We start from the raw sequence: 27,550 nt of genomic DNA on the forward strand, positions 1-27,550 counted from the left end.
GATCAATTATCTGTTAATTGATGAATCGCTGAAAATATGTCATGAGTGATAAAGGGACCGATCACATGGGATGATGGGCGTCCATGTGGTGCCAAGTACTTGAATGAGCATGCACCAGGGTCCTTAGTTGGAGGGTTGGTGAAAGGATAATGATTGAATGCCGGCTTCATCATTTATTGAAATATTGCTGGATTCAGCATTAGGTGATAAAACCTAAGTATGAAAAATGGGAGACCGACCAAGAGAGCATGAGACCGGCTCTTGGTGGTCACGGGACCAGATGTTGGTCGTTTGAGCAATCCCCAGGCTAGTTGTAGAGAATTTGGGCCCAATATGAGCAATTGAGCAAATTAGGCCAGAATTATGAAAACGTATAGGACCGGCTTTGTGGAAGCCCTAAGGATGACCCTGGTCTGTCAAAAATGCATGCACGTGTTACCATGGTGTCCTTGTTTCCGTACTGAGAGTTTCCATATTTTCTGATGTGCGTTCGAGCAACATTGTGAATTTTCAGAAGAGTTTCATCTTGACTGAAATTCTTGATTTTTGTTGGAGTGAGCATGTATGCTCAATTGATCAATATTTTGTAAATATTAAAATAAGAGTACTTTAACATTTAAAATTACCTTGAGAGGCTAGCCGGTCGTGTGACCATGTTGGCTTTTGGTTTTTCATGATTCGAGAAAAATTTGAGAAATTATGACGAATTCATGATTTTTGCTGAAACCAAGGAGTTTCATCAATTGAGGAAAATAATAATTATAAAAGAATAAGGATTGCAAGGCGTGGAACTGGCCACAGCTAGGGCATGGCCAGCCGGCTATGTTGCCCGGTCCCACAACACTTTCCCTAATTTTATATTATTATTTTTCATGAAACCGTGATGTTATGGAGAATCCATGAATTTTGTTGAATCGGAGGAGTTTCATGAAATTGGGAAATAATAATTGTATAAGGCTAGGGATTGTAAGGTGTGGGAATGGACACGGCTTGGGCATGGCCGTCCGGCTAGGTTGCCCGGTCCCGCACACCTTTCCCTATTTTATAATATTATTTTTCATGAATCCGTGAAGTTAGGGAGAATTCAAGAGTTTTGCTCAAACAAGGAAAGTTGTTAAAATCAAGGAGTTTTCATGAGTTCATGAAAGTAACAAAATAGGGAAAAATAATGGAAGAGGCATGGGACCGGCCCATGGCGCCTCTTATTATTTTATTATTAGTTATTGTTTTCTCCTGTTTTGCGTAGGATTCCTCATCTGTCCATATTTTTGAACGCTCGTTTGTGCATCCGGGTGCTCAGTCGTGCATCTTGTCGAGTACACTTGCACCATTTTTGTGGGTCTTACTCAGTGATGGTTCAGATGCCCAGTTGTTGAGTATTTATTATTAATTTGTGAAATTCAGTAGAGAATAATTCATGAAACTGAATAATAATTTGAGTAGTTGTTTTATTATCAATTCATAGGATCAACTGTGGATTCGACCATGAATTCGGAATAATAAAATTAGCTATTACCATTCCATGAGATCAGCCGTGGATTCGATCATAAAATCGGAGTAACGAGATAATATAGTTGTTTATTTCCATTCCATGAGATCAAGTCGTGGATTCGATCATGAAATCGGAGCAAAAGATAATTGTTTATTGCCATTCCATGGGATCAGGCCGTGGATTCGACCATGGAATAGGAGCAAAAATAGATCATTCTGGGAATTCAGTGGTGAATGTCATGGAAGAATTAATCTATTGTAGAAAGGATATTAGCCAGTTAAAGCGTCACATCCATCCTGAATGGTGCATAGTTAGGGAGTCACGGGTGTTGCTTAAGACCTGAAGGCGTTAATGCTCTCAATCTACGATGAACCGCCTAATTATATACACGGTCTCTCCACATAGTTAGGGAACATTGAGTGTCACCGACGTCCTGAAGGCGTTAATGCTCTCAATCTACGGAGAACCGCCTAATCGTTATTCTATGTGAAGGGGGGTATCTCTCCTGTAGTCAGGGAACAGTGAGTGTCACCGACGTCCTGAAGCCGTTAAGCTCTCAATCTACGGAGAACCTCCCAATTATGTTATTCTACATAGAGGGCACAATGAAATGCCAGGAATCAAACGCTCAGTTAGTGGAGGCTTTTCGAAAGACATATTCATAATGGCTTCGTAAAATATGAATCATCACATGCCTGAAAGCCATGTCAGAAACATGCAGTATCATGATTTTACGGTTTTGACCTTTGTTGAAAATCCACCATCAACATTAAGTCCCCTGCTTAGTGAGGGACAATCATGTTCCGCGGTAAGCATTAGATGGTGATTTTCAGTCGACGAGATCAGTGGTTGAACTCAGTCTTACAAAGGTATTCTCAGAACCCCCGATTTTCTCCAATGGTGTCATGTACGAGCAAATGTTCAGGTAAGGACCCTGATAGTGTCATCACGTGAGCAGGGAGAGATGAGGCACTACTGATTTGGACGCCCGGAGGCTCGGTTCTGGTTGGTTTAACATTTGCGGGTCCAAGCCCAAAAAAGAAATCTTTGTTTTAGGAACAGACGTTCGTTCGTTTGTTAGTTTAAGAAACAAACAACATAGACCTGAGTCTAATGATAAAAAAAATTGTCTATGCGCTTTCACGGAAGCCAAAATTTTATTTTTTAAATATGTGAGATTTTACAAAAGGGAATAAACTCCCGTTTCAAAGGTGGATGCCCGTACGAGAGAAAAGTTTTTTTTTTTTTTTTGAATAGAGGTGCGTCTGTTAGTAATAAAAATTTTGTATATGAGCTTTCATGAAAATTTTTATTTTCGATATGTGAGCCTTCATAATTTATTTTTGAAAATATGCACTCGTTTCAAAGACGGATGCTCGCGAGAGGGAGCAAAATTATATACATATATTTTCAAAGTTACGTGAGTTTCACGTTAAAATATATATTTTGTAAAATCAATGTTTTGACTTTGAACATCTGTTGAAAGTATGGTGAGATAATGTCTGTATGTGAGTTTTCACAATTGTAGAATGGACGTTTGTCCAATTTTTGAAAAATCAGTGAATGTTCACACAGTGAAAATTTATGTGAAATTTAATTTTTGATTTTCCGCAATTTCTAGAAGTAAGAAATTTTTGATAAAATACTGTTTGTATGGATTTTGTGATCTGATAGTGTATGCACAAAACCAATAAGTGTTCACTCGGTGGGAGTCGCTCACACGGTGAAAATAATGTGAATTGTTCACATGATGGAAGTTTTGTGAATTGTTCATAGTTTTATGAAAATCACGTTATGGTTTTGAATAACAAATTTTGTTCGTCTTTGCAGGTTTGAAGGAGCGAACAAATTCTCGAGACTGTAATCACTACAGCTAGTGAAATTGTAAATAGGTAAGAGTTGGATGGTTACCATTTTTGTAGACGTTGTTGTGAGCACCTTTATTTCATGATTCATTGTTTTGTCGAATCCTTCGCTTTGTATGAACGATGTGCTCTGAGTGGTGAGAGATCCTTCATACTGAGTTGTACTCCTGGTTATTCCATTAGCTTTACCACAGGATGATCGTATAGTGAGATCCCGAATAAATGTAGGCTCCACGTAAATGGAAGAAAGTCTACGGGAGCGGAGAACCCAGAAGTAAGGACTACAGGATGTTAGCAAATGACGTGCAGTCCCCAGCCTTTTCTTTGGTGAGTTGTTAGCGCTCCTTGTGTCATGACTTTTCCTTGCCCGTGCAATTAGGATCACGAGACCAAAGTTTGTTATTTCTTTTCAGACTTTTGCTCCATTGATGGACGGTCTTCAACTTGTTCCTGGGCAGACAATTCAGGAATCCAGCACTGATGAAGAAGTCGATGTTAGTATCTCTTTCGTGCAAGTGATCGTGCATCTCCTTGAATGAAATAATAATATTGTTGTTGATGAATCCAGGAAGAAATTATCGTGGATAAACAAGGTATTGATGCTGCTCCTTCATCCTTGGACCATGGTGAGACGGAGAATTCCCAAAACCGGAAACAGAAAATTCAGAACTCCGTCTTTTAGCAAAAACGTCATAAAATCTTCATCCGATGTCGGATTTTCGCGATCTACCCATGTATCCTCATGCCCAGAAAATTTCCAACCTTTATCAGAGGAAGCTTTTTGAGATTTAAACATGTTTAAGGGTTTAAATCGATGAAACAATAAACTTCCAGGAAGTCTTCATAAAAATTTCAGCGGGTGCGTAGTCCAAAGTTTTGGCCACATCGTTTTTCTCGTTTCTCCAATTTCTGTGAAGGTAGAGAACATCCATACGAAGAGAATGGTATATGATCCATCCCTAGATTCTTCAACAATTGCTCCCAGTTTGTCTTCTTATACAGGGCAGCGTAAAATTATCTCAGACGAGCTTGTTGTAAAACACTCATGTTGTGTCTTTAGACCATTCGCTTGTCTTGAACGGTTGGTGAAGGATTTTGATGTCATTGATTCAATTGAGATCAGGAATCCTTGGTTGATACATGAGCATGGTGCTTGCAGTTGCATCTTGTTTATGTCAGTCGTAGAAACATCACTTCTGAAACCCTGGTCACGGGACCACCACTGAGGTTGCTCTCAAGAGGAGGTGATGTAATGACCATGATTGCATGTCTTGGTGTCAGCGTTCCTTTTATGATGAATGATCAACACATGAGAGTCTGGTGTCACGAGTCTTGGACTGTGAAACTGGTCGCCATGATCAATGGACCGTCAGTCCCCAGTATTTTGTTAAATCTCTCTTTTCGTTTTCCCTTCTTCTGGAAAGACCTAGATAGATGACCCAGGTAGAAAAATTGATGTAAAGACCTAGGTGGTCGAAGTTGGAGGTACCTTGATGAAGAACTTAGCGGAATGACCTGGTGGACACCGATCGACTGTGGAAGTTATGAATCCCGTCTAAGAATTGTTGCTTGCATGTTGTATGCTCTGGAAGCTGTATGAACCTCATACGATGTCGGAATTCGATGCTTGACCCCAATTTTTGAAGCTAATAGACTGAGTTATCACATGAGAAAATAATCACTCAACTTGGAGTTGTATAGGTCATCCAACGAAGCGTGCACATTTGTAATTTGTAATCCCATACAAATTTTTCAGATTTCGTAGACCTGGCGGTAAATGCCATATCTTTCAGCTCGTATGTCCGATTGATGCGCCCCTTTGGTATGTTGTAGAAGAGACATAGATAAAAATCTTTTGTTGAGGAGGAATGGTCCCATTCCTCACCCATTAGTACGTTTTTGTAAACCCGTGGCCTGAAATGTGTTGTATCTCTTTTGTGGAGGCGATGAGAACATCTTGTAGAAGACTTTGGTTTGTGCCCGTCTGTCGTGTAAGCTTTGGGAAGACGTTCATGTTACCATGTTTTCAGGTCTACACATCTTGATGAATCATTAGGGCTTGAAGAAGTACGATCCATAGAGAATGGATAATTGATGAAGCCGGATGTCGCGCCCGGGACTGATGCTGTGATTACAACTAGAAGTTCTCCATAAATTCTTGTTGATGCTGAGACCATGAGTAGAGTTACTCTACATGCTGATGCCGATACTATGATTGGAGTTGATACAGAGACCGAAGATGATAGTTTTTACTCTTCCATCCAGTGAGCATTTACATGCACGAACTAATTGGTGAGTTGAGCATTCCTAAGATGAAGGTGTATTAGGATTTCAATCCATATTCTCATGATATGACTTTACTGTGAAGTGGCTTCGTCGTGGAATCGATGTTGTTGCGCGGTAGATAGCAACAGCAATATTCATTCTGGATATGATTGGTGAAGAGAGGAAGTTCCTCAGTCACGCAGGGGCTTGTGATGCAGAGAGGTTCCGTTCGACGACGTTTCATGGAATCACATCAGGTTGAAATGACTTGTTATGTGGATAACATTTATTGAAATATATTGAATTGATATTGCCAATAAAATCAAGTCCCCGGTGCATCCCTCATTCACTTAGCAGAGTTGAAGGAGTTTGTAGCATCCATTGATGAATGATGTTGCATCTTCTTCAGAAGTCTTATCATGGGATAGTGAAGGCTTATCTATTATAATTCACCTATACTTTGTGTGTCGGTGTTGAACTAGTGTATCACGTCGAGATACTGTGCTGAAGCTAGAGGCGTTATTATCGAAGGTGTACTCTTTGATTGGGAGTACAATTCGAAGGCTTCTTATATGCTTGAGCGCTGAAGTGTCGAATGCCTTAGGCTTGATCGCCTCGGCCCGTGTATCTTCCGTTGATTCGGCATTCCGCTGCGATAGCGGGATTCAACACTTAGGCAGACATCAGAGACTTCTAATACTCGTGGACATTCCTACAAGTCCATGGGGAAATTCCCAAAGTGTTCTTTTCAATGCTTCCGGCATCTCTCAGTATTGAATGTCTCGGTGAGATGCTCGATTCGAAGCGGTGTCAGATTCAACCACTTGGTGATATACTAATGCGGTGAAGCTACCATTCATGATGTATTGCAGAGTTGCTAATAGAATTGAGTCCCCATGCTAGGATAACATGTGAGGAAATAAATGACATAGACATGGAAGTAATGAGACTTTCCTGAGTGCGGAACCTCTTGATGAATGTCTATGCATCTTTTGCAGGTTCTTGCTTCAACCTCATCAAAGTTCGAAATTTCTGCAAGTGCTCTAATGATGGGATGACAAGTACCTTCTTTTCGAGTGATGCCTGCGGCTCTGAGGGTTTTCAGTGGAATGATGTTGATGACGGTGTCAGCATCGATCAACATTCTTTCGAATTCATTTCCTCTGTGATGGACTGGTAAGCAGTCCCCAGTTGTGCATCTCCTTGTTTGTGGATGAAGGTTCAGGGAGTATTTCCGGGATAGACAGACGTCTGAAACAATGTGATTCGGTGCTGTGAACATGTATTTCCTTTATGCCTTAGACAAATAGAGAAGTTCACAGATATGCTCGATTGATTGAACTATTTATTTGACTGGTTGTTCAGAGAGTGTAAAGGTTCTGACTTGGAAGGATTCTTGTGTACTCCTTCAGTCCCCAGTTGAAGCTATTATGAATCAACCTTCTCTTTGAAAATATTGCAGTCACCTGTTGGATGATTGGTGAACTTATGAAGGCAGCAATACCTGGGAATATTCACTTCTTCTTCAGTTGGCTATCTCCTGATGAATGTCAATTGGGTTGCACCATCTTGAATCCAGACTTCCAGTAACTCGATCACTTCTTCAATGAGAAGAGGGAAGTTTGAATCTGTCTGATCATTTCCTCGTTTGTTGATGCAGGGTTGAGGTTTGTGCATTTCAGGATTGGTTATCCTTTCTTTGCGCTTCCGAAGGATCCTGAGAGATTGGAGAAGTATGCTTTTGTTGTGGTGCGTCGGCTTTCCTTATGCTTCCTTCAACAACAATGCTCATGGAAGGTTGGAGGTTGTATTGTCTGTTGAAGAGATGTTGAGTATCACGAGGTTCTCAGTCTAGGTCTTTCTATTTCCAGTAAAGCATGTGCGGTAGTTGCTGATCGCTTGCCTGCTTCATGAGGTTCTGAAAAAGTCTGGGATCGCAGATTCTCCGACAAGGCTCTGTATATTGGGATCATTCCATTGTTTTCATGCTCTCCTAGTGCCTCCATGAATCGACAGAAGTGTTCTCGAGCTTTCCATGTTCCGTTGTAGTGTGGACGTTGGGGAAGTGTATCCCTTTGGGAGAGGAATTCTTTACGTAGCAGCAGGATATAGAAGTTGATGACGATGAATCACTGTCTTGTATTTTCATCGATCCTCCATAAAGCGTTCCAAGACTTCACGGGTGATGAAGCCTGCAGGTTCCTTCGTTGGTTGATTGTATGCATCCTTGTGTACTTCATCACCGTCTACTACATGGATCGGAGTGGCTTCAGGATCAGCAGTCGAAGATGTTTCTTTGGATTTTCCCTTCTCCTGAGTTTTGTCTGACATCTTGTCAGTGAGAGTTTTGAGATGATTGCACAGATCTTTTTGTGTTGCAGCCATGTTAATCTGGTTTTTGGCGAGAGTCTCTTGCACCTTCATGAGATAAGATTTCCTATGGTTTCTTCAGGAGATTCGCTAGGAGGTGAATTGTTGATAGTGCTAGTAGCATTGCTTGCAGCATTGACAAGAGTGATCACTGGAGCACCAGTACTCGTAAGAGTGGTAGTAACATGTGGCGTGAAATTGCTGGCCGAAGGAGTAGTATTAGCGGTACCACTGGAGCCTGCAACGTTGAGAGCAATAGTAATTGCGGTGGCAGTACCACTAGAACTTGCGATGTTAGAGTCGGGTGTTGAACCCGGATTGGTAACTGAAACAGACCTAAGATCGACCATATTTTTGAGAATTGGGATTGCAACCGATAGAATGATCTCCCACTATGGTCGCCAATCTCTAGATGGGGGAAAACGATTCGCTGGTTTTTAGGGAAGTGAAGAGACGAGTGTGTTGTCGAGACTCCTCAACCGAGCAAACTGCTTAACCACACACAGATGCACTACAAAGGGTGTGCTTAGATTCGAGAGATCAGTCTGTAGGACTCCGGCCTAAACCAAGTCAATGGCCGTTCGAGAGTCAGTTCGGTCGCAAAGAGGGAGATGGGTTGACCTGTAGGAGGGAAGCTGAGAATTATGTGGGATCAGTGATGATCAAGGATTGCAGATGTGTTGAAGGTTTCTGCAATTTTGGTGAACTGATGAGTTCGAATAAGTTCTGATAGATTGATGAATTCTTGAGAGTACTTACTCGAGAAATTCTGTGTAGACAATTGTTGATAGCTGGTGATCATTCCTTGTCCTCAATCATGGATTCAGATACTTATTTATATTTTCAGAGTCGTGAACACCTTGATCCCTGTAAGTGTGATGGTTCCTTGAGTGAAAGAGTGGGAAAGTGGGAGATCGTGGTGAAACCAGTTCCAGATTGTGCGGAGATTTGGTTGATCATTCACCCACTACTCTGCTAACTCCTTCAACCGTTGACACGAGTTACTCACATTTCTCGTTGTGGGTGAATCCATGTGTTGTAGGCCACCAGACCAAAGCCCTAATTGATATCCCCCAATTTGACGTGATTGATGTCTCACGAATCGTGGAGTCTGCATGACAGACGTGTATTAATTAGTCAGTTGTTGATTGATTAGACAGTGGGTCTAGGTTTTGTTGAATTGAGTGATAAATGCTCAGCGATTCATGGATCGAACATGTAGTTCTCTGAAATGATGTCAATATTGTAGATTCAGTGATGAATCACTGACCAGTATTTGAGCGACTGAGCAAGTATTTCTTAATTCGGAGAATTACTAAATATTGAGAATTTGACGGGCAACTGAGCAAGTATTGCTCAATTCGAAAAATTAATGATTATTGATAATTTGACGTGCAACTGAGCAAGTATTGCTCAATTCGACAAATTAATGATTATTGATAATTTGATGTGCAACTGAGCAAGTATTGCTCAATTCGACAAATTACTAAATATTGATAGCTGGATCAATATTTGAGCAACTGCGCAAGTATTGCCCAATTCGACTAATTATTTATTGGTGACGTGACCCAATAAAATATTAAAATATTGGTAGATTACCAAATATTATATGATTAATTCAGATGTTGGTGGCTGAATCAACATAAATTAATTAGTGTTTGAATCTTGCTCAGAATGATGATTCGTGAAACATTTATTCGAAACCCTAATTTCATATCAATTATTTGTTAATTGATGAATCGCTGAAAATATGTAATGAGTGATAGAGGGATCCGTCCATATGGGATGATGGGCATCCATGTGGTTCCCAGTGCTCGAGTGAGCATGCACCAGGGTCCTCAGTTGGAGGGTTGGTGAAAGGATGATGATTAAATGCCGGTTTCATCATTTATTGAAATATTGCTGGATTCAACATTAGGTGATAAAATCTTAGTATGAAAAATGGGGGACCGACCAAAAGAGCATGATACCGGCTCTTGGTGGTCACGGGACCATTTGTTGGTCGTTTGAGCAATCCCCAGGCTGGTTGTAGAGAATTTGGGCCCAATATGAGCAATTGAGCAAATTAGGTCAGAATTATGAAAACGTGTGGGACCGGCTTTGTGCAAGCCCTGGGGATGACCCTGGTCGGTCAAGAAGGCATGCACGTGTTACCATGGTGTCCCTGCTTCCGTACTGAGAGTTTCAGTATTTTCTGATGTGCGTTCGAGCAACATTGTGAATTTTCAGAAGAGTTTCATCTTGACTGAAATTCTTGATTTTTGTTGGAATGAGCATGTATGATCAATTGATCAATATTTTGTAAATATTAAAATAAGAGTATTTTAACATTTAAAATTGTCGTGAGAGGCTAGCCGGTCGTGTGCCCATGTTGGCTTTTGGTTTTTCATGATTCGAGCAAAATTTGAGATATTATGACGAAATCATGATTTTTGCTCAAACCAAGGAGTTTCATGAATTGAGGAAAATAATAAAAGGCTAGGGATTGCAAGGTGTGGGACCGGAAATGGCTAGGGAATGGACAGCCGGCTATGTTGCCCGATCCCACAACACTTTTCCTAATTTCATATTATTATTTTTTATGAAACCGTGATGTTATGGAAAATCCACGAGTTTTGTTGAATCGCAGGAGTGTCATGAAATTGGGAAATAATAATTATAAAAGGCTAGAGATTATAAGGTTTGGGACCGTCCATGGCTTGGACATGGCCGAACGGCAAGGTTGCCCGATCCCACACGCCTTTCCCTAATTTATAATATTATTTTTCATGAATCCATGAAGTTACGGAGAATTCATGAGTTTTGCTCAAACAAGGAAAGTTGCTAAAATCAAGGAGTTTTCATGAGTTCATGAAAATAACAAAATAGGGAAAAATAATAGAAGAGGCATGGGATCGGGCACGGCTAGGGCACGGCCGGCCAGCCGGTGGGCCTGGCCCATGGTGCCTCTTATTATTTTCCTATTATTTATTGTTTTCTCCTGTTTTGTGTAGGATTCCTCATCTGTCCATATTTTTGAATGCTCGTTTTTGCATCTGGGTGCTCAGTCGTGCATCATTTTCGAGTACACTTGCACTATTTTTGTGGGGCTTACTCAGTGACGGTCCAAATTCCCGGTTGTTGAGTATTTATTATTAGTTTGTGAAATTCAATGGAGAATAATTCATGAAACTAAATAATAAAATGAGTAGTTTTTTTATTATCAATTCATAGGATCAGCTGTGGATTCGACCATGAATTCGGAATAATAAAATTACCTATTATCATTCCATGAGATCAGCTGTGGATTCGATCATGAAATCGGAGTGACGAGATAATATAGTTGTTTATTACCATTCCATGAGATCAAACCGTGGATTCGATCATGAAATCAGAGAAAAAGATAATTGTTTATTTCTATTCCATGGGATCAGGCCGTGGATTCGACCATGGAATAGGAGCAAAAATAGATCATTCTGGGAATTCAGTGGTGAATGTCACGACAAAATTAATTTATTGCAGAAAGGATATTAGCCAGTTAAAGCGTCACATCCATCCTGAATGGTGCATAGTCAGGGAGTCACGAGTGTTGCTTACGACCTGAAGGCGTTAATGCTTTCAATCTACAGAGAACCGCCTGAGTCTATACAAGGTCTCTCCACATAGTTAGGGAACAGTGAGTGTCACCGACGTCCTGAAGGCGTTAATGCTCTCAATCTATGGAGAACCGCCTAATCGTTATTCTATGTGAAGGGGGGTCTCTCTCCTATAGTCAGGGAACAGTGAGTGTCACCGACGTTCTGAAGGCGTTAAACTCTCAATCTACTGAGAATAGCCTAGTTATGTTATTCTACATAGAGGGCACAATGAAATTTCAGGGATCGAACGCTCAGCTAGTGGAGGCTTTTCGAAAGACATATTCATCATGGCTTCGTAAAATATGAATCATCACATGCCTGAAAGCCGTGTCAGAAACATGCAGTATCATGATTTTACGGTTTTGACCTTTTTTGAAAATCCACCATCAACAACCGTTAGTTGAAAACCTGATTAGATTCAAGCTAATATCTTTTAACCGTTAGATCGAACTTAGCTTGTTATACACACATGAAATGAAACTTCATTTAGGTTTGAGTAACCGTACCTAGACGTGTACACTTAGTTGGTTCAACAATAGTTAACCAATGGTTAGCCATATGAGAACTTTCATATCAATCTTATTCATCTTCACCATAACTAGTTCAAATGACTCAAAAAAACTAGTCAGAGAGTCGTTCATCTGCTTAGATCTCATAGAAGTATACAAGTCTCAATCGAAGCAAAAACAGTTTTGATTCACTCGAATCGATTCATGAACATTATAGCCACGTTTTGAAAAGATTGTAGAAAACAACCTACTTAAGTACGCATATCGGTAGGCATACTTAAGTACCCGTACTGAGCTTGTTTTTAGTTCACAAACTCTAGCAGAAATTCACGGGATGTGAACTTCCGACAGTACACGTAAAGGTACGCGGACTTAGCTCCAGTCATCCTAAACCAGTAAAGTACACGTACTTTGGTTCAAGGATTTGGACTTACACAAGTATGAATTCACATATAATGTTTATATCCAAACATGGTTATATATTTTAAACTCTCATTTCAATCATTGAAGCATTCTTAAAGGATGTTATATAGTTGTTATTCACAAACTATTTTTCATCAAAGTGATTTTCAAGTTATTGAAATGATCAACATGACTTTCATCACGAGTAAAGATGAACTTGGCCAAAGCGAAAGCTTACCAACACATATTTCGATAAATAGATAAGAGATATAAACTCGGCTCAAAATAACAAATGTATATAATCGAAATATATATAACACTACGAATTTTGTCTCAATATAGGAGATATAATAGATAGACTTTTGATTGATATATAAGTTCAAGTCTCTACATACCTTTTTGTCGATGAAGTTCCACCAGTTCCTTGAGTACTTCTTCGTCTTTGCATGATGAATGTCGTGGAGTCTAGAGCTTAATTACACTTACTATCCTAGTCCGAGACTTAGCTATAAGTAGACTAGAAATCAAGACTTATATTTTTGGCAACTAAACTTGACAAACAAGCTTGAGATAGCAACGCTTGCGAGTTCGACCGAGCAGTGCTCTAACATTTTGGGGATTAGGTTTCCCAGTTGCTAGAGTTCTCCCTTATATAGTTTTCAAATCAGGGTTTGCAATCTAAGTTACCTTGGTAACAAAGCATTCAATATTCACCGTTAGATGAAAACCTGATTAGACTCAAGCTAATATCTTTCAACCATTAGATCGAACTTAGCTTGTTATACACAAATGAAATGTACCTTCATTTAGGTGTGAGTAAATGTACCTAAACATGTACAGTAGGTTGGCTCAACAGTAGTTAACCGAGGTTAGCTATATGAACACTCTCATATCAACCTTATTCATCTTAACCACATCTAGTTTAAATGAGTCAAATGAAACTAGTTATAGAGTTGTTCAATTGTTATATTCTCATAGAAGTATATAAGAACACAATTAAAGCAAAACCGGTTTGATTCGCTCGCATCAATTCATGAACATTATAGCCATGATTTGCAAAGAATGCATTCCTTATTATATAAATGTATTAGTTTATGAACAAACCGATTTTAGAATTTAACTACTCAAGTATGCAAAAGGGTACGCATACTTTAGTAGAGGGTCTGAGTTTAGGTTCGCCAGTATGCAAACAGGTACGCATACTTCCAAACACAGCAGAAATTCCCAGACCCAAACCCTTTGCCGGTATGCCTACGGGTATATGTAGTTAGGTACTTGGAATTTCACAACTAACAGGTACGCATACGAGTGTGCATACTATAGTTCTGGTCATGGATCACATACATTCAAGAACTCATACTATATTCATAATCCAATGATGGTTAATTGTTATAAACCCTATTTAAATCATTGAAACTTTCTTAGAGGATGACAATAGTTGTTTTCATGAACTATTAACATCTAAGCAATTTCAAGTTATTGAAATAATCATAACGAAATATTCCAAGTCTACATCAAATGATTGTATCACACAAACCATGTAATATGTTACTCGGCGATTTTCACATGATCATCGTTTGACTTTCGTCAAGAATATAAAATGAACTTGATTGAAGCGAAAGCTTACCAACACATATTTCGAGAAATATGTAAGCGAGTTAAACTCAGCTCGAAATCTCAAATGTGCATAATCGAATACTATATAGTAATACGACTTTTATCTCAAAATAGGAGATAGAGTAGAAATAGACTTTCCAAGTGATAAATGAGTTTTAGTCTCCACATACCTTTTGTTGATCAAGTTCACAAGCTCTCCTTAGTAGTTCTTCGTCTTCAATTAATGAACGCCGTGAAGTATAATGATCAACTACACAATCTATCCTAGTCCGAGACATCACTATAAGTAAACTAGAAATCAAGATTTATATTTTTGATCACTAATATTGACAAACAAGCTTGAGATAGCAACGCTTGCGAGTTCGACCAAGCAGTTCTCTAACAGAGTGTCTCGTAGAAAATGATAGAGTCTTACCTAGAAAGACCTATATGAGTGGAAGGAAACCCTCTTTCCTCCCAAACTCAATCATATACTTCGTTCAACTAAAATAGTGAATTGATAGTCTTCACTATACAACTAATTAGGTGTCGTTTAAAAAAAGAAGGAAAAAAACGGCAAACCAAAAGCCATGTGATTCTAAATTGTTCAAAACAATATAAAAATAGGGATGGGACTTGGGTTGGTTGGGCGGATTAGAAGGTTTGGCCGAGGCATACCCAAGTTAAGAATCATGTGCCCAGATTGCCATCGAACCCGTAGAATCCATCAAAGTGCTGCCAAAGTCTGCTAAAATTATGTTCCTCGGGTTGACCCAAGTTTCGCTAACATACAAGTTTGTTATGTGATGATAACAAATTTTAGTAAATTGCTCCATTTAAACTAAATTTCCAGATAACTGAATTATATTTTATAATAGTATAAACTTTTTTCATATTAAATTATTAAATGAAGTTTTTTTATATACTTTCATTATTAGATTTGAAGATAATATTTACAAATACACTCTAAATGTTACAGGGCCCATGCCCATAGATATGCGGTTCAAAAATGGATGTCTTTTGGTTTCCCCTCTCCATGTATATATATATATATATATATGCATTATATCCATGTAACCAATAGAATTCTGATCAATATAAAATCCTTCTCATTCTCTTTTCCTATCTTTTATACTACTAAATGTTATCAAGCACGAGTTCTACTTTGAAGCTAAAGTTGGAATGGTTGATTTTTTTGTTATTTACTTTGCCATCAAAAGCATAAGCTCGACACTACGAAAGAGTTTCACTATCAACGAATATGATTGCGTATTTTGTTTAAATGGATATGTACAAATCTCTGCCTCTGTTTGTGCGGTACTTCAATCAAATAAGATTATTAAAAAAAAAAGCATCAGTAGATGATTTCGTGAAAGAAATTCTGAGGATTTTGTTTATTATCAATTGAATGGATGTGTACAGATCTGTTTATGTTGTAATCAAATAGAATTATCAAAAAAAAAGAAAAGGCACATGTTTATATTGTACTTGAATCAAATAGGATTATCAAAAAGAAGGCATATTTAGATCTGGATTTGGTGTAAGAAAATCTTCCTGAAAGCAAATTTTTGCGAGCGACGGCGTCTGTTGGCGTTCCGAGGAGAAGGGAAAATGTCAACCGGTCCGTTCCACCCTCTTCCCAGTCCAGTCCGGTTCTGGCGTTCCCGTTCCAATCCAGTCCAGTCCGGTCCGGTTCCGGCGTTCCTGTTCCAGTCCTGTTCTGGCGTTACTACTGTGCCAGTTCCAGTTCCAGTTCCAGTTCCAGTTCCAGTTTTAGGCCGTGCACGACCAAGGATGTTCCGGTTCAGGCTATATACAGCGGGAACCAAAGTCTAAGGTATGTAACTATAATGTGGGTTTCTACGTTGAGTACTTACTGTGCCTATTTATTTGTTTATTAGAACATGCCTAGTTTTATTTTATTTTTCTTAAGATAAGTCCACATTATATAAATGGTCTATTTAAATTATGATTGCTGATCTCGATCATTAAGAATTTTGGTCTTAATACTATTTTATTCTCTTGAATATGATAATTGGCTATAGTTGAATGGTGTCTTTTGTTCAATTGGTTGTACCAACTCCAGTGTATTTATTTGGGGTTTAGAAATACTTGGACCATTATTGCGTACTTGATATTGTCTCCCCAAATTTGAATGTTTCGTGGAATGTAATCCACGTGCTAGAATATTAAAGAGTCAGTAGTTTCAAAATAGTTGCAAATAAAATTACATGTATTCCAATTTTTGTGGAAGAACTCACAAAAGATGATACAAGTCAGAAAATTTCTATTTCTCTACTTTATCCATGATACTAACGAACCAGTATATGTGAAGTATGACAACAAGAGAACTATCTTTAGTAATTTATTCAACCTAAAGTACGTGGTTGACATGTATAGCGAGATTCTCTTGGCCTGTTGAGATAAAGAAATTTCTCAACTTAAGCCTAATGTAGCAAAAATTGAAAATGGAAAGAACCCCGAAGTAATGAGGGTTAGACGTGCCGACTCATATAAATCATGTGAAAAGGGACATATATATCATGAGACAAAAATGTATTTTTTCCCCAGCAGTAATGACACCAAAGTACATGTATCAATTGAACATCTGATGAAGCTAAGATGTAATTCTAGCTCACACCAAAGAGTTAGGAATGAATCTTCTTACCGGTATTGGTCCAAGCAATATAATGCGGGTATCATAGTAGCAACCAATTTCCATAGGAAGGTCATAACTTAGACATCAACTTTAATGACAAGAAGAACTTTTCCTGGCCAATTGACTATTTAATTGAACTAGATCCAATATCTGCGTTTATGGAATGAAAAGTACACCATTCCCAAGAAATATAAATTCTCTAAAACACTTGAGATATATCTGGATGAAACATAACATATATTTACTCTAAAGTAATTGAGTTGAATCTCACTTTTGTTACTAATAAGGCGACACCACTTACTTAATATCTCAAGACTCAAAGTCTAACAAATGTTGGTTTCCCTCCCACCTGATTAAGGAATTTACACTAGTTGTTGAACTATTTCCTTATAATGTGACTACGAGGATTGGATAATTGAGAGCAGCATTATTCAAAAATTTGTTTTCATTGAACAAAGAAGTCACAAAATCTCTACATATACCGAGAGATAATCACACCTTGTTAAATTCTAAAGACATCCATGAAAATGGATATCATGTGGAACCTCACAGTGATGAGAATGTAATTGGTTGCATCTTTTATAGTCTATAATATATTTGGAAGGAAATATATTTTAGAGAAACTAATGAGTCAATCTAGTAAAATGTAAATCACTATAATATTTGGATTATTGAATCCATATTGACTCCGACGATGAAATGTTGGGAATTGACTCATACAGGCTTTGAGCTTAACCATAACGGTACTTTGGTTGTGACGTGATGTTTTGTTATGAAAGGACTCTGACAAACATCACTTTATTTGAGTGAACGACACAATGGGAAAAAGACATAATGTGAAGTTGTAGATGGGGAAAAACAGTTCGCTGGTTCATAACAAAACATCACGTCACAAATAAAGTGACGTGAATTGAACACGTCCGTGACGTGTAATTCAGCTGTGACGTGTAATTCAGCTGTGACGTGTAATTCCGCCGTGACGTGTAATTCTTGTGTAACTATTGATAGCAGATCAACATGATGATGGACTGAGCAAATATTGCTTACATGATGAATTGTTGGATATTGATGATTTCATCAATATTTGAACAGATGAGCAAATATCGCTCATTCGATGAATTACTGGTAGTGTGACCAGATAATAATTAATTAAAATATTGATAGCTGACAGAATATTGCGTAATTAATTTAGATATTGATTGCTGGATTAATCATAAATTTATTAGTGTTTGAACTTACTCAGAATTTGTGATTTTTGAGCGTTTGTTCAAAACCCTAATTTTTGATCAATTGTTCATCAATTGATGAATTGCTGAAAACGTTACCGCGTAAGGGGAGGACCGACCACATGGGATAATGGACGACCATATGGCGCCTGAGTGCTCCAGTGAGCATGCACGAAAGTCTTTTATTGACGAGTTGGTGAAAGAATAATCAAATGCTGGTTTAATCATTTATTGAAATACTGCTCGACTGAGCATTAGGTGGAAAACCTAATTTATGTAGAAGTGAGGGACCGACCAAGAGGTCATGGAACCGGCCCCTTGTGGTCACGGGGCCGATGATGGTCGTTTTAAAAAATTCCCAGTCGGCTGGGAAGAGTTTGGGCCCAATATGTGCAATTGAGCAAATTAGGTCAGAAATTGAGCATATGTATGGGACCGGCTTTTTGTAAGCCTATGGCCGTCCTTGGTCGGTCAAGGAAGCATGCCCAAGTCACCATGATGTCCTTGTCTCAATCCGGAGTATTTTGGTATTTTCTGATGTGCGTTTGAGCAACATTGTGGATTTTCAGAAGAGTTTCATCTTGACTGAAATTCTTGATTTTTGCTCGAATGAGCATGTGTGCTCATTTGATCAATATTTTGTAAATATTAAAATAAAGATATTTTAACTTTTAATATTGTCCTGAGAATCTAGCCGGTCGTATGACCATGTCGGCTTTTGGCTTTTTCATGGTTTGAGCAATATTTGAGAAAATATGAAGAAACCATGATTTTTGCTCAAGTGAGGATTTTTTATGAGTCCATGAAAATAATAATTATGAAAATAAGGATTGCAAGTTGTCGGACCGGCCATGGTTAGGGATGGACGGCCGGATAGGTGGCCCGGTACCGCATGCCTTTCCTTATTTTATTATTTTTCATGACCCGTAAAAATATGGGGAAACCCTGATTTTTGCTCAATTCAGGAAAGTTGCTTGAATGAAGGAGTCTTCATAATAAATAATAATAAAATAAGAATTACGAGGTATGGGACCGGCCACGGCTAGGGCATGGTCGACCGGTTAGGTGGATCGGTCCCGCAAACCTTTCCTTATTTTATTATTTTTAGTGACCCGTAAAAATATGGAGAAACCGTGAGTCTTGCTCAAACAAGGAAATTTGATGAAATGAGAGAATTTTCATGAGTTCATGAAAACAAGTCAACAGAAAAAATAAGGAAAATGGCCTGGGAGATCGGCCACGGCGACGTGACCGGACGGCCGGTGGGCCTGGTCCCTAGGCGCCTCTTTATTATTTTAATATTATTTTCTCTCTCCTATTTTATGTAGGATTCCTCATTTGTCCATATTTTTGGATGCTTATTTGTGCATTTGGGTGCTCGTTTGTGCATTATTGTTGAGTACACTTGCACCATTTTGCTGGGGCTTACACGACGATAATCCAGATTCCCGTTTGTTGAGTAATTATTATTAATTCATGGAATTCAGTGGAGAATTGTTCATGAAACGGAGTAATAAAATGTGTTGAGTATTTATTACTAATCCATGTAATTTAGCTGGGGATTTCCGGGAACGGAATAATAAAACGGTTATCTACTACTAATCCCTTAATCCAGCTGGGGAGTTCAGGGAACGGAATAATGAGATATAATATATTATTTTCTAAGAATTCAGTGGCGAATGTCACGGTAGAATTAATCTATTGTGGAATCGAGATATGAGATGGTTGGTTGTAGCACCATATTCATTCTGAAATGTGTATAGTCAGGGAACAACGCGCCAGGTTGTTAACTTCTTGAAAGCGTTTTTCCCCCTCAACAATCATGTATGGAGAGCCGCCTGAATCTATAAACGGTCTCTCTACATAGTCAGGGAACATCGAGTATCGCCGACGTCCTGAAGGCGTTCTGCCCTCTCAACAAATAATCATGTATGGAGGACCGCCCAATTGTTCTTCTACATAGAGGGGGCACGATGAAATGCACAATATCGAACGGTCAGCGAGTGGGAGGGTTTTCGAGAATCATATTCACCGTGGCTCTGAGAGGTACTCGATCAGAGGTCGTGAAAACGGTTCGCGAGTCGTAAAATATGAATCGTCACATGCGTTCCTGAAGCCGGGTCAAAAACATGCAGTATCATGATTTTATAATTTTGCCCTTTTATCGAAGATCCACCATCAAAATTAAGTTCCCTGCTTAGTGAGGGACAGTTATGTGCCGCAGTACGCATTAGATGGTGATTTTCTACGAGATGAGTAGCGGAACTCAGTCGTACAAAGGTATTTTCAGAATCCCCGATTTGCTCCAATAGTGTCATATGCAAGCACATGCTCATGTGAGGATATCTTGACGGTGTGATAGAATGTCGTCTCGTGGTGGCGGCGAGATAAAGCACCGCTGACTTGGACGACCTGAAATCCAGTTTTGGTCGGTTTAGTGTTTACGGTCCCGACCCAAAAGGAAATCCTTGTTTTATTAGGTTCTTTTTGGAAATAAACTGATATAAAAGGGAAGAAGCCCTAAAAAAAATTTATTTCCCATTGACCGACCATTCCCCTCTCCACTCTTTCACTCCGAGCAGAGTAGCAGGGAAGAAGAAAAATTTCGCCGGACCAAAACCAGCGCCGATCACCTTCCGACGAACTTCGGGCCCGCACCGACCAGGTTCGTCCGGCAATTTTTTGTTTTTTGTTTTTGCTGTGTGTTTTCATGAGTTTTTCACAAAACAAAAATCCCATAGGTGTGTATGCATGCGTAGGTTTTATGAGAATTTGTTTGAGAAAATATATACCCTTTTATTCGTTAGTTCATGAAACGAGCAATAATTCTTAATATGAAAGAGATATGTAAGTCCCTGAGTAGATATAACTTAGTTGCAGTAGAGAAAATTTTGTTTATGAGGTTTCATGAAAACAAAACTTTGTTGTGAATACGGAGGTCTTTGCACAAATAGTAAAAAACCCTTGTTGCGTAAAAGGATTTTTTTTTTAGCAAATAACTCACATAAATAAGTTTTTTTTTTTAAAAGTGTGTGAAGTTATTTTGCTCACGTAAAATATATATATTTACGTGAGTTGTAAATTTTGCTAGCGTAAAATTTGGTGTTGTGTAATTGTTGAAAGCAAGTAATATTTTTGTGAACCCGTGATTTTGTAGTGTATGTACACATGGTAGAAAATCAGTGATTTGTTCACATAAAGAGAGTGTGTGAGTTATCCATAATTTCGCCAGGTGTTGACTTTAAATAATGGATATTGCTCGTCTTCGCAGGTTTGAAATAGTGAGCAAGTTTTAAGGTTTTACGTTGTTATCACTACAGCTAGCGAAATCGTAAATTGGTAAGAGTTGAGAATTACCATTTTGTAGATACTAATGTGAGCATCTGGTTATTTTGATGCGCTTTAATTCCGTTGTGTTGATGAAATTTGTGCATGGATGTTACAGCAACTCTGCAAAGATGACTGATTCTCGTAACAGCATTTCCGAAGATGATGCTTCTAGGGAGGAGAACTCCAGTGAAAGTGCTTCCACAGATGCATCCTCCATCAATGATGATTCTGAGACTTCTATGGAAGGAGAAGAGACTCGTAAACTTAAGAACATTCCAAATCTGGATGATGGATTCTTCGTATTTTTGTATAGACCGGAAAAACGTCCCACAGGTTCCTCGTTCAGATGCTTATAAATCCCAGGAATACTACTCAGAATAAATTGGTATCCCCTCAGGAAACAATTCAGTTTGGTTTGCCTAGATGACACTTTTTGGCTTCTCAGATAGAATTCAAGCTTACGCGAAAGCTTTTGACATATTTTTCTGGATGGGAACGACACATGTTGGGTTATGCTCACGTGAGAGCCATGTTGGACCGTGCACAAGTAACTCGGGCAATTCAGGCCGCTGGAGAATTGGTCATTTCCCATGATGCACGAGGTATGACGGCTTTGCTAGCTCGTTGGTGCATTCCTACTCATACTTTCATATGCAGGTGGAGAGAGTTTGCTATCACTTTAGAGGATGTAGTTGCTTTGTTGCATCTCCCGGTTACTGGTAATTTCCCTGGATAGCTCTCAGTAGAGGAGACTGTGATTTCTGATGCATTGAAAGTTGTGATGCACGAACTCAACAAGTCACCCAAACTTTGTTACATTCTATGGTTGAAGTATTGGTGGCCGAGATATAAAGTTCATGAAGGACCCGCTGATGGCGTATTGACCATTGCTGCTTTCTTATGCTTGTGGCTCTCTAGAGACGTTCTTGAAGATAGCGGACATTTGTTGAAGCCGTTTGTGATTCCTTTTGCTATCAAGATGGCTAAAGGTGAGAATCTTCCTATCGGTAGTTTGTTTTTGGGTTCACTATTTTCCAATTTGGACTCCTTAGTCATATATTCCCGCATTTCTGATGGCTTCATGAAAATTGAAACATATGTTAATACAATGTTTCTCCAAGCCTTGGTGTGGGAGCACTTTGAGAAGTATGCTCCGACTCCTCGTAGCATTTTGCAAGGACCAAATGTTGATACTTTCCATGCCTTCCTTGAGAAAGATAATACCCGGATCATGTGTTGGTCCACAAAACAACCGCGTCGCAAGAAATGCCTCACCAGTGTTTTAGTCATTGAGTCTGAGTTCAATTTCCGTCCTTGGGTGTCGGTTCCTCATCTTTTTTCGCAATTGATTACTTTCAATATTGCTTAAGAGAATGTCACCTTGAAATCCAGTGTTGAGCTGAGTGAATGAGAGAAATCTTTCGTGTTGAGTTGCACTCCCGGTCACCTAGTATCAGTAATGCATGGAGAGTTCCAAGTGGAAGAATATAACATTGACAGGGCAGCTAGACAAATGGGTCTTGACCAGTGTTCTCCAGGTCATCGAACAGATAAGTCGACTGTTGAGTGATAGGTGTAGAATACACCTTGATTTAATATCTATAGTTTATGCTTTCTTTGCTATTTTTCTTGTAAATATGTATTTTACGTGTATTTTGAGTTTTATAGCTACTTTGGAGTCATGCGGAAGAAAAGAAGAAGAAATCACCCAATTTGAGCAAAAGGGCAAAAATATCATTTCCTAGGAGAACACTATCTGGAGCCCAGTCAAGGTTAAGGGGAAATTCTATTTGGAGGAGTACTAAATACAGTCAAGTTGAAGTTAAGGGGATTTCCAGTTGGGTGGTTCTTATACGGTGGGGTGTCTAAATCCAGCCCGATCATTCCCAACCTTAAAATCGATCTTCTTTCATTATTACATCTGAAATGAAATTGAGGCGCAACCATAAACTGATAAACGAAATCGAGAAAGAAATATGAAGAGAAAAAAAATTGCACAGCAGCCGGAGAATTGGGAGATGAAGATCGAGAGAGTGATGTTCGAATACAACAGGATGAAATCGGAAATGGGTTAGCTTCTGAATTGGAATCGAGAAGAGATGATGATGTTAGTGTGGAGAAGAATTGAGTTGTTGCTGCTCTCTGTGTTCGAATGAGAAGATGTGGAGATGGGTTTGGTGTTCTTGAGAGAATCATAAATGGAATCAATGATTGAGCTACTGAGAACAGGGTTTTGAAATGGATCTGAAGCTGCTGCTGTTGATGGATTCATGATTATGGTCTGTAGCTGAGATTGAAAAGAAGAAGATGGACTCGAGTCTGTAATTGTGGTGATTGAAAATGGGTTAAACTCGGATTCAAGTTCGTAGATCGATCGACATGTTGGGTTTGAAGAATTTATGGGTTCTGGTGGTTCTTTACTATGAATGATGGGTTCGAATTTGTGTTTCCATTTGAGAAGCTGAGAAAGGTGAATATGGGAATTGAAGGAGGAACCGGATCCGTTGTTGTACTTGAAGGGTTATGATTCGAATTAGAAGAAGAATTAAATGGGGCTGTGGATCTGGTTTGTGTTGGCTGAGATGGTTATACTGCAGTTGAAGGAATTATTGGTTCGAGAGATGATGCAGTGGATGAGAAGACCTTGCTGTGAAGAACAGATGAGGATGAGTTTGCGCCGCTGCTGCTTGAATTACAGGGAATGATGGACTGATGCTTGAGAATCAGATGTATGTTTAGGATACAGGTACTGCAGGAATGAAGATATCGGCCTGAAATTGGCTGAGAAATGCCCGGAAAACAGAGGAGAGACCGTTGGATTTTCTACTCCGGCGAGTCAACTCAGATTCAGATGACCGATCCAGTCTTATAATTCAACTGAGTAAGATCTAGTAAGACCGAGTCAGATAGCTAACTCGGCTGATTCACCCTTTCTCCCTTGACCGTTGACTGACGGTTAACGATATTGACTGTTACTTATAACGGCACCATAACAGATTATTCCGTTACAGGCGACAGAGCTCAGGCGGCCGTCAGTGATTTCCGGTCGACTTCCGGTGGTACCAGGATTTTCACGGCGACCCAATTAATGAAGAATTTTCTAGACTCATCTAGACTTATGGGTTTGAAGAATTGGGCTTGGATTTGGAAAGAGAAGATGGAGGATTTGAGAAAGACTTGAACTTGGAAATTGAATTGCTAAAGGAAAGGGATTCTATTCCCAAGAGGATTGGAAGCAAATTGAAGCCTATACATAGAGAAGTTCCTCTACTTTTCTATACACCTCCACACCTTTACACACATAACACTTGTGTTTTTGATTGCTTTTCACATCTTTTCTTCTTTTAATTATTTGTGTGAACTTAAAAATTCTTCTTTTAATTGTTGGTGTGAATTTCAAAAAATGAGTAGCTAATTTTCTTATTGATTGGGGATGAATTCCTAGTACTTAACATGTTTTGAGTTTTGTTTTAAATCTACTTTGAAGTTTTTACATGATTATCGTTTGTTTTTGCTAAAAAGAATGTTGATGCTTGATTGATAGGTCGTTTAGGTGCACAACTAAATTGATTTGTTAATTGATCTAAAGCTAGTAATAGTTGGGGGATAAGTAATCGTTTCTTGACTCTTTACATAAGTAGAAAACACGAGACCTTGCAGAGGGATTCCGTGGAGCAGTTGTGTGTGAAAACAACGTTAGAAATTAGACCTTGATCTAAGAGTTTAAATACTAACATCAACCTAATAAATTCATAAATCTTAATGCGTTTAACTAAATTACATCTTGAGTGATCTACTACTAGGTGGTTTGGTAAATAGAATCCGGTAGACGGGAACTTCCGTATTCGGTGACACAAGGGTTTTTGGGGATAACACTGATCTAGCTGTTATTCTAAGGTTGGTGGTAATCTGCGACTAATAATAAGTGGATGAAAAACGTAACTTGATTCATTGTTTTGCAACGAATAAGGATTCCTTGAACTAATCTCTCTTATTGATTTCAACTTAAACTTTTAGTTGATTTGTTTATTTTCATTTGCTTTTCAAAACCAATCCCCCCCCCCCCTTTTCGTGACAACTGTACAACTAAAAATCTCTTGCTCCTTGTGGGAACGAACTTGACTACACTATATTACTTGTTAATTAGGTAGTAAAATATTATTTAATTTGTTGTGGTTACGACACGCATCATTGAGTATCTGAAGGCTCATCTAGATTGCACGCACGTGGAAGGAAATAATTACTTGTTTCCCTGTTCTAACCGAATGACTTATGCAACTCCAGGCTACGTTGATTTCTGGCGTGAGAAACTTGAGAGTTTACATAAGTTCACAATGGATATTAAGTCCCCGATACGAAAGTTTCCTTCTGCTGATGTGATTTCTGACCGGCCAAGATTGAAGTATCTCTCCAATGGTGATAAAAGAAAGACATCTCCAAAATGCTCACAGAGTCACAGGTAAGCATTTTCCTTACGATTTTTAGTGAGAGTATAATAACGTGCCTTAATTATTTCATTACTTATCGTCACAGGATGGACGCATCGTGAGATATCGGATCCATGAAGACTTCTCAGAGGTGCAAGACAGTCCCCAAGGTGGAGAAGATATAAGTAAGGTGAAGTACGGAATGATATCGAATGATGTGCAGTCCCCAGCCGCTTCCTTGGTAAGTTGTTAGCATTTCTTTGTAACAACTTTCCATGTCCATAAAATTAGGATCACAAACAAATGTTTGTTAAATTTCAGAATTTTACTCCATCGATCATTGACGGTCTTCGTTTTGCTCCTGGTCAAACAATTCAGGAATCCAACGCTGACGGGAAAGTCGATGTATGTATCCCTTTCCAGTGCAAACAATCATAGTACCTCTCTGGACGAATTAGTAATACTCGTTGTTGATGTATCCAGGAGGAAATTGTTGTGGACAAGCAACATGTTGATGAAGCACACTCTTCTTTGAGGCATAGGTATAAGGAGAATTATCAAAACCCGGAACCGAAGGGAGATAGCGGCGTCGCTAATGATGATTTCGACATTGCTGAGCCTTCAAATGATTTAGAAACTCCCCAAGTAAGTATATCTCCTGTAATTTCTTCATATAAGTATGAAATTTCGGACTTGTGAATGAATGAATGAGGATCCATGTGAGTATATGAAATTTTTTTGCCAAAATACGTCATCAGAAAATTTCAGACTTCAGTCTTTTATTAAAAACGCTGTAGAATCTTCGTCTGACGTCGGATTTCCACGGTCTACATATGCATTTTCGTGCCCATGAAATTTCCAAGCTTTAACAAAAAGCTTTTTGAGTTTTTAGCATGTTTAGGGATCGAAATTGGCGAAAAAGTAAACTTCCAGGAGACTCTCAGAACTTTTTCAGATTGTATGTAGTCCAATATTTTGGCTACATCTCTCTGCTCGCTTATCCGATTGTCATAAAATTTTGATATGTTGTAGAGGATACACATACAAAGAGAATGGTATATGACTCAACCTTAGACTGTTTACTAATTTCTCCCAGTTAGTCATCTTATACAGGGCAGTATAAAATTTCTTCAGACAGGCTTGTTGAAAAATGTGTTTTATGACTTTCACACCATTTTCCCATGTCTTGAATGCATAGTAAAGAACTTAGATAGTGTTAGTTTACTCACATACTGTATTTTATGATTGTCTTTGGTTTTCATGCTTGGATTGCTCTAATCCCATGTAATCTTCACATTAGGTACCAAACGTCGAAGTTGGGAATAACGGAGCAAATAATGATGATTCGATCAACTTCGATGTTAGAGCATAGCTCGGTTGAACCCACCAAGTGTTGGTATGTCAAGTTTGGTTGTCATATTTTAGTGAACCAAAACTCATTTAAGAGTCGCTTGATTAAATGTATTAGAGTCAACTTCGTATAGATTAGCTTGAAAGTATTAGGATATGAGACATTACAAGTATTAGGAAGACTTGAAGAAGTGAAGAAGTATGGAGCTACAACCACAACATAATCCTTCCACTTGAGATTGGTGATATTTGACTTTAACTGTTTCATTCCCTAATTGTAGGTGGGGAAAACGATTTGCTGGTTTTTATGGAATTGAGGAGATGACCGTGCGGAGACTCCTTGAACCGAGCAAATGCTCAACCTCACACAGACGCACTTCAAGAAGGGAGTGCTTTAAGTTCGAGAGATCAATCTGTAGGAATCCGGCCTAAACCAAGAAAA

At 38.8% G+C, this 27,550-nt stretch overlaps 1 protein-coding gene across 2 annotated transcripts; it reads left to right on the forward strand.

Annotated features, from left to right (window-relative positions):
• Nucleotides 1-23,262: 23,262 nt before the first annotated feature.
• On the forward strand, nt 23,263-27,464 carry LOC113303092. 2 transcript variants are annotated; one of them, XM_026552084.1, is made up of 8 exons: nt 23,263-24,212; nt 24,343-24,592; nt 25,616-25,790; nt 25,865-25,999; nt 26,080-26,163; nt 26,242-26,403; nt 27,059-27,154; nt 27,390-27,448. In XM_026552084.1, the coding sequence occupies exons 3-7, from the start codon at nt 25,773-25,775 to the stop codon at nt 27,128-27,130; spliced, it is 471 nt and encodes a 156-aa protein (XP_026407869.1). In that variant the 5' UTR covers nt 23,263-24,212; nt 24,343-24,592; nt 25,616-25,772; the 3' UTR covers nt 27,131-27,154; nt 27,390-27,448. The 2 variants fall into 2 exon arrangements, with proteins under 2 accessions (XP_026407869.1, XP_026407870.1); XM_026552085.1 differs by having other exon boundaries at nt 23,263-24,592; nt 26,137-26,163; nt 27,390-27,464.
• The last annotated feature ends 86 nt before the right edge of the window (nt 27,465-27,550 follow it).

Source organism: Papaver somniferum, chromosome 8 (assembly GCF_003573695.1).
Source record: "Papaver somniferum cultivar HN1 chromosome 8, ASM357369v1, whole genome shotgun sequence".
NCBI lineage: Eukaryota > Viridiplantae > Streptophyta > Magnoliopsida > Ranunculales > Papaveraceae > Papaver > Papaver somniferum.